We start from the raw sequence: 7,981 nt of genomic DNA, 5'->3' as shown, positions 1-7,981 counted from the left end.
CTGTCGCTCGAAAAAAGACCAGAAAACACAGAAAGTTTGATTTTCATATCAATAATATATGCTAGTGCTTACGGGTATGTCTATAGGTAACTATTCTAATGTTAATATAAAAAACTTTACAGAAAATATGCGCAAAAAACCAACATTATGATTTACGAATCATCAATAGCCATAAGTGAAAGATAGTCTTTGTAATAAACGATTCCTTTATCTGGATCTACTGCAGCTGAGAGCATTTCTTCCATCTCTTCTTGCGTAAAAGGCTCTCCTTGAACGAGAAAAATATAATTATAAATAGATAAAAATTGTTGGAAATCATAGCATCAAAACATTAGCGATCATTTACTCTTGGAAAAAATTTACTTCTGAACTCTATTCATACTTGAATGGCCTGTGTGTGTGTCTTACATCATTTTACTTGCAAGACTACCAAATTGAAGGCCTTGCACCTGCGCATGTGTACTTAATTCCTAGTTTTCTAAAACTTCGCTACGATGTATCGAGTTTCAATTAAAGAAAACCTTTGGTATTTCTGTGAAACGAAAGGAAGAGTACAAAGTTTTCATTGCACTAGCAAACTTCAAAGTAATAACAGCTGTTGTTTAATTTTGGGACAGTGCCCTCAGTCTCCAAATCAAAGCAAGTAAATTTAGGCCCCCATTACTCAAAGTATCAACCAGTAGCAACAGACGGGGAACTTAAACAGCAATTCTTCTTATACATAAATTAGCAAGTTTAACAACGACTGCAGCCTTCGAAAAATCATAGGTAACGGAACAAAACTGTTGGGATTGCCCTTTCTTTACTTTTGTCATAGATTATTACTGATTTTATCATAATCAATAGGAAAGAAATATTATTTCATGTAAAGAATTACAAACTGTGTAAAAGTCAATTAAAACTACCTCTATCGCCCATTCCAGTTACAATGAAGCAATAACTTTCAGTGAAAACATAGCAAAAAATTTAACTTGAAATTTAAACAGACTTGTGTTAAGTTAGTAATTCTAGATACCAAGTTCTCACATTTTTGGGGGTTTCTAAGATGTGTTTGGTTCAAAACCCCAGATACAAATATGTCTACACATGGTCAGCTTTCTCTGCTTAGCTATAAACTACATTGGGAAATTTACCCTGCAATGTAATATGTTTGACTTGTCTACAGATTAATCTTATGTTTTAATTCAACTTATGTCATTCCTTTAAGCATGTTCGTAGAACGTGTTTGTATCTTAGCAATGCGTTTTTCGTGTATGTGTATGTTTGTGCCGCTGGCGTCATTCTGTTGTCTTCACAGAACGATTTAGATCAATCTTGAGTTCATGAAAGTGCTGTCTCTCTCAGTCTTAGGGCCTAAGCACGCATCCCTCGACGCTTTTGAAAAGACACGTGAAGGCCACAGTAATACATGCGTTAAACGGTGCGTGTTTACATCCAATTAAATGCCCACAGTGGTTTAGTATTCTATTACATCGAATTATCTTTTTTACAGAAAGATAGATAGATTTCAAGCAGTTCCAAGAAGATATTTCAAGCATCACATAATCAACTCGAAAACGTTATGTGGAATTAAAACATTTTTTGCTTGGCTATAGCATAAATTGACAATAGGCACATTCATAACAAAACAATAAAGTAATTTATGGTTGAATTAAAATAATTTCTAGAAAATATATAATAACAAGACAATATCTTATCAAAGACAAAAATATCAATTCTCGTTGGAATTCTGTTAAGGAAACAAACAAATCTTTCTTAATATAGCTTCCTTTCCACGAATATAGCATTCATAATAATTAACTGAATTTTGATAGAAATTAAATGTGCAAATGATCTATTGTACGAAGCAAAAAACCTAGCCAGCATCTGGGAAAGTTTACATGATAAACCAAGAAACTTCAATATCATATGATAATATTTGAATTGAGTAGACTCTGTAAAGTCAACAGTTTTCTTATTGATAGAATGTAGCAGGTTCATATAGAATAAGTCAACTAAATTTATAAAGCCATTTGAGAGGTGGCAATGCAAACAAGAGTAAGCTTCATTGATGCTGAAGCAGAAAAGCTGAAGAAATGACAAGTAAGTATCAAGCTTTGATAAAACAGACTTTCAGCATGTCTTAACTGCTGTTTGAGTGTTGTCCATCAACAGAGAAATGTGCTTCCATGGCTTAAAAGAAAACTCAACTTCCTTCTAAGGCCAGTCTAGGTTAAGGTAACAAATTTGATCAGAATAGGAAGCAACAAGAAAGAAAATATCCTCTTTTAAACTTCTTTTAAGATTAGATGACTTGTTTATCTTGAGTGATTTTTGGGATAACGTATTTGATGAAATTTAGAACAAATGAGAAGAGAAGAAATGAAATGATATTTAGAACATGCTTTTGACGAGAATTTCCAAATAAAGTAGATTGGATCGAGATTGTAAATCTTCCAGAACCTCTCCCCAGGAACGGATCTTGAAAATGTTTTAAGCAATGAACAAGGTCTTACACAAAAAGTTTTCAACAAGATTACAGTCCTCGAAAAAAGGTTATAGGGATACACTTTCTTTAAGAAACGTTCTTTGATAGAACACCCACGAGAGCATCTCAAAACTTGCTTAATGAAGGGGCGAGGAATTCTTTTTACTTGGAAATGATGAACAATGAATTCTTGTACATTTATTTTGAAAATTCATTTATTCTTGTACTTTAACCAGGATAAACAGGGAAAACAGCAATTATTGTTGAAGCTTTTATCCTGTAAAAATATTCGCATTATTGTTATTATTATCATTATTTTGTGTACTATCCCAACGTCCGCATAGGACTCTGCCTGTTGCAGTCTTTTTCTTTGACAATTCTTTTGCCACTGAAGCAGTTATTAGACCTTACAACTCTATAGATCTGCTTTTAGGGAAAAGCATACAATATAGCTACTCCCTGAGGCGGTAATGTAGTTGTCGCAGAAGGGTGGAAAATTTCTTCAATTCTGATGCTTCCATTTTGCTAGAAATTCAATCTTTGAAGCTAAATTTAGTAACAGAATTTGAATATCATCAGGCGAAGAAACTATTGGAAAGATTTAATCGGTTCTTCCTCGTATTGACTTTTTAGAGAGGTCGGGACAAAGTCTTGATATAGGAACTGTTCTGATAAAGTCGTTCTTCGCGCGGTGCCTAAGCATCCCTCTCTTTTTTATGAGGTTAGGGGGTAATTTTAGCTTGTAAAAGATCAAAACATCAATTTAAATTTTTGGACGCTTGCAAAGATCGATTGCATACTATGGCATCAAGAAATGAAAAAAGATGTTCCAAAAACGTGTTTCGCTATGGGTTGGTTGTTTCTTAGTCTCTTGAAATCAATCACTACTGCTTGCATGCAGATTTCGAAACTTTAAGCGAATCAAGCTTCAAAAATTTCTGAGTGGGGCAACCACCTAACACCACCCCCCCCACCCCCCCCCCGCCCCTCACCCCCTTTCCTTCGGACATGAAAAGAAGAAAACTAATTATATATACCTTCTTCGGTCATTAGTTTTTGTAGCTCATCAACTGTTAAGAAGCCTTTGGATTCTTGGTCAAGAACCTAATTGAATTATAACAGCATAAACAATAAAACAGAGAAAAACTTGAATTAATAAAGTGGGACCTAAACACCAAAGAAATTATAAGATAGATGTGATTTGTGCTAGAGTTACAATTAACACCTCGATGGAGGTGGATGTAAACAGTGTTTCAATTAACATGCTTTTGAAATCAATCTAGCTATCTAGAATCAAAACGATATTTCCCCAATAATGATAACAGAAATAAATTCATGACAAAATGACAAAGACAGACTACTGAAAATGCTCAAACTTTCAGGGAAAGTCATCCAGTTGATCAGTTTGGCATCATAAAAGATTTAAACAAGACTACTTTCAACAAAATAAAACAAGTTATCAGTTTGGGACAGAAGCTAAATTTTGTGTTATGATGTCAAAAATCTTTATTGCATCTTCAAAAAAGAGGGTCAAAATGCCATAAGCTCAAGTGATTATTCTTCATCATAAAGAAATTTCTAATGCCTTAGGGAAAGTAGCATATACAACTAAGATGGAAATTATTTTAAAATCTACAAAAAGTAAAAAAAGTTTGAATAGCTGAAAGTATTTGGCTTACAGAAAATGCTTTCAAGAGTTGCTCCTCATTGGCAGGTTTGTATCTAAATGGAAAGGAAAATAGCCAAATGATAAATGTTTATTAAAACATGCTAAAAAAATAGAAGGGAAATTTTGGTTATCAAGCAAGGAGTTTAACACTGCAGCAAAAGAAACAAAATCCTCTAACAAATATGTGAGTACTGGGTTTCCAAAAAGGTATTTAAAGTTGAGATTCAAAAGTATTTTCAAATGATATCTTTAGCACATATATGTTTTATATAGGGAAACAGTTGACATATCTGAGGCCTTCCAACTTCTTGCATATGACAAAACTAATAACAAATTAAATTCATTTATTTCAATCAAATAGGTGATTAAATTCTATTCAGTGAGACTATACTATTCAGTGTATAGATTAGGCCTTTTCTGTGCCTTTAAATCAGTATTACATCAAAAAACAATTAGTTAGCTAAATATGGCAGGAATTTCAAGTAGAACTTACTTTCTTTCTAAGAGTATCTTCATCATTACTGGTTCAAATTTTTCAAATCTTATGTAGCCTGTAGGCTCTTCTTCTTCAACCTGCATAAAAGAAGCTTTAATACTAGTGCCAAGGAATAACCATGATTATATAATGAATAAAATCTAAATCATAAAGCCATTTCATATCTATGAATTTTTCTGTTATTGTCAGATTTAATAAAAAATGAGATATATTTTGGCACAGAAAAAAGAATGAGCAAGAAAGCCATACAGTAGTATATTCACAAAGAATATGACTATCATAGCTTAAAATGTTAAGTTTTCTTGTGTATCATCAATCTATATTTTTGAGCATGCATACATCACTAAGAATATCGCTCAGCTCTCCTTCACTTGGACAGCAATTCAGTGACCTCACAATAGTACCAATTTCCCTAAAATGTAAATATAAACAATGAAAGTATGTACATGGTTACATAACTCAAAACACAACCTGGGCAGAACATGAATAGCTCCATACACAATGTGTTTCTTAATTTTTCTCAGTTCTTTGTTTTTCTTTGGCTACATTTTTAATGTAGAGTATAGGAGAATAACCTCAGCAGTTTATATATTTTACTACAAACCAAAGGATTTTGAGAAACACTCAATTGTTTAAGAGTATCAGTTAAAAAATTATTACCAATGTAAAAGTTTGTTCAAATCATGAAAAATTTTCAAGATTTAAAGATTCAATTACAAAGCAAAAACAACATTGCCATGAAAATTTGAGCCACTTTTTAAAGTCATTCAATAGTCGGACCAAAGATAGAAATATTAGCCTTTTTGCCTTTTTGGCCTTTATGCTCTGATTAAGCCCCTTGTGCTGAGGCCATCACTGGTTTGTGTGTGTGTTGTTATTCTCGTCACATTGTGGTGTTCCTTATATACTACTATAGAAATATTTCCAAACTTTCTTGATCTAAATCTTGAAAAAGCAACTTTTAAAAGGCAAAATATTCTTTTGCTTCTCAAGGAAATCCTGGTCACTTCATTCAATGAGGAAAAAATATAGTTTTGAGTAATTTTTCTGCATCATTTCCTCTCTAAACAGCATTGCAATGGATGGAAAAATATGGTGTTTTGATGGGAAAAATATAAACAGTTCTTCAACTGAATTCATGCAATAAAGTGTAAGGTTGCCTGTGACACTAAGCCTAATACTATGCAAACAGACATTTTGCCGGTCTCTAGCAACGTTGGATAAAAGGTAAATGTTTATAATGCTTGGACACATAGCCAGTATATCCCAGTTTGCCTTAAAATATATTCATTCCCGAAAGAAAACATTTAGTATCATCAAACCAGACATTCATAGACGTGGATGTGAGATGTTACATTCATGATAATATTATATTTTGTCAGTATTCATTCAGTCATTCATTCTGTTCTGGAGATAAATAGTGTTTCTTTGCTGTTTTCATGCGATATGAACCTATAATAGATAATAATATGCCTTTTAAAATTTCTTAACAGACCTTAAAAGGAAGTTCAAGACTGCATCAACATCAAGAATGCAAAGTACAGACGGACTTTAAATCATCAAACGAAATAACAAATTCTCTTCGGAATAGATCAAACCTTCCTATCTCAATCTTTACATTCTCAACACAAATACCTGACGATGCCGTTGCAAAACATTATTGCGGGTGCAATAATGTGGAAATTTCCAGTCTGGGCCGTTTGCACAACATTACTATCAAGCCAGCACGCAAATCTAAGGTTCTTACCTCACGTCAACAGTTTTATTTGACTCATGATCAAAGATATCAAATGCATCAGCGATTCGTTTTTGTAAGTCTGCTGTCGTATGTTCTAAATCTGATTTTTCTCTATCCTCGGCCATTTTGCTCCTCAACTCCTCAAAAAATTATCTAGCCTAGCAACAAACCTCGTTACCAAGAAACCTCATTGCGATGAAACTTCACGGAGAGCATCATCAAACAAGAAGCAAATGGAGAGAAAAAGTAGCAAAATTTTACTAAATATGATGTAGAAATATGCAAAACAGGCAAAAGAGAGGGGTCATTAGGTATATCAAAATTGAACTATGGACTGACGGAAATGATACAGATCTCGCAACCGTCTGTAGTGGGCAGTTATAAAAGTAAATAATTTCACGACTTAATCGGCCTTTCGATCCACAACTGGGCATATATTTTTCCTAGGGTAGATTTCTCAACTATGTTCTGGCGTTTTCATACTCTGACGAGTGTCAGACGAAAAGCTTAAGTATGACTCAAAATTTTTGTTTTTTTCAAAGCCATTTTTAAATTTTGTACCACCAAAAGGTTTTTAATCGGACTTTCTTAGCTTGTCCATGGATGTCTTTATTGGAGACGTTAAAATACAATTTACTATATATACTATCAGGGACGCCTGCACCAGCTTAGGGCAGGGGGGGCAGTGTTGGTGCCGAGGGCAATTTGTGGAATTTTTCTACTAATATAATCGAGTATTCCTAGGTGGGAGGGGGGCAAGGGTGGGGTAACATAACAAAATATTAACTTGAATATGTGCCACCCATACAGCTGGGGCTCTTACCATCAAAGATTCTAAACATAGAGAAAATGTTGACAAAATTATCCATACATAAAAAAGGGTATTAAATGGCCTTGTCACTATGCACAATATTTGGATTTCTAAAAATCATGGCTGTTATAAATGGGCTGGTTGTAAAATTTTGATTGCCCGCCAAGTTTTTATACCGATTTATCCTCCTTAGGTTTCTGGAGTACTTCGGAGGGAACACATCTTTTGTTTATCATCTATTATCTTTGTCGCTCTGTCTCTTGTGGCCGGCCCTGTCACAGACAAACTTTTCATTCTCTGCTTTTTTGTGCTGGTGTTATCATTTTTCTAATATTTTCTAATACATTAAATATTAACATAACGAGTGTAGTCAAAGTGGTCATCGATTATCGATAATATTCTATAGTATTTTCTTATATTTCAGGGCATTTCTTGCCCCCTCTGCCCCTCTTCGAAGAGGGCAGGAGGAGCAGCTGCCCCTCCAGCCCCCCCTGTGTAGGCGCCCCTGTATACTATCATCGTCACTATCAGTCTTTGCCGAATCAAACTTACTCATGTATTGCTGCACCTGCAAGATGCGAAAATAGCCTGCCATTGAGTAAAACAGTAAATTATACTTCAATAAATGAACAACTCGAAACCCCACAATATCTTGAATGTTTACATTATGTAAGAAGAAGTGTTACAAAACAGGCTTTCCGACCTATGGCTGGTAGGATGGTAACAGCAATTTTCATAGGCTGTCAGTTGCCGACAAAAAGGGATTGAAAATCTGAATGAAGCGTTCCCAAATATTTGAA

The 7,981-nt window shown here is 34.1% G+C and overlaps 1 protein-coding gene across 1 annotated transcript; it reads right to left on the bottom strand.

Moving 5' to 3' along the window:
• Positions 1-128: 128 nt before the first annotated feature.
• On the bottom strand, positions 129-6,538 carry LOC135681110 (dynein regulatory complex protein 8). Its single transcript, XM_065195405.2, has 6 exons — positions 6,380-6,538; positions 4,972-5,044; positions 4,630-4,709; positions 4,147-4,189; positions 3,505-3,571; positions 129-268 (listed from the first exon to the last, which is right to left on the bottom strand). Exons 1-6 carry the CDS (start codon positions 6,493-6,495, stop codon positions 153-155), a joined length of 495 nt encoding a protein of 164 aa, XP_065051477.1. The 5' UTR covers positions 6,496-6,538; the 3' UTR covers positions 129-152.
• Positions 6,539-7,981: the final 1,443 nt, after the last annotated feature.

Source organism: Rhopilema esculentum, chromosome 12 (assembly GCF_057945365.1).
Source record: "Rhopilema esculentum isolate cy_ngs chromosome 12, ASM5794536v1, whole genome shotgun sequence".
In the NCBI taxonomy this organism is placed as follows: Eukaryota; Metazoa; Cnidaria; class Scyphozoa; order Rhizostomeae; family Rhizostomatidae; genus Rhopilema; species Rhopilema esculentum.
The sequence above is the reverse complement of the archived record's forward strand: the minus strand, read 5'-3'. Positions and strand labels throughout refer to the sequence as shown.

Excerpts from the sequence above, each read along its gene's own strand:
- LOC135681110 (XM_065195405.2), bottom strand. The coding sequence starts at position 6,495 with ATGGCCGAGGATAGAGAAAAATCAGATTTAGAACATACGACAGCAGAC. Across the intron at positions 5,045-6,379 it reads AATAAAACTGTTGACGTGAG|GGAAATTGGTACTATTGTGA; the intron begins GTAAGAACCTTA and ends TTTACATTTTAG. Across the intron at positions 4,190-4,629 it reads AAGATACTCTTAGAAAGAAA|ATACAAACCTGCCAATGAGG; the intron begins GTAAGTTCTACT and ends CTTTCCATTTAG.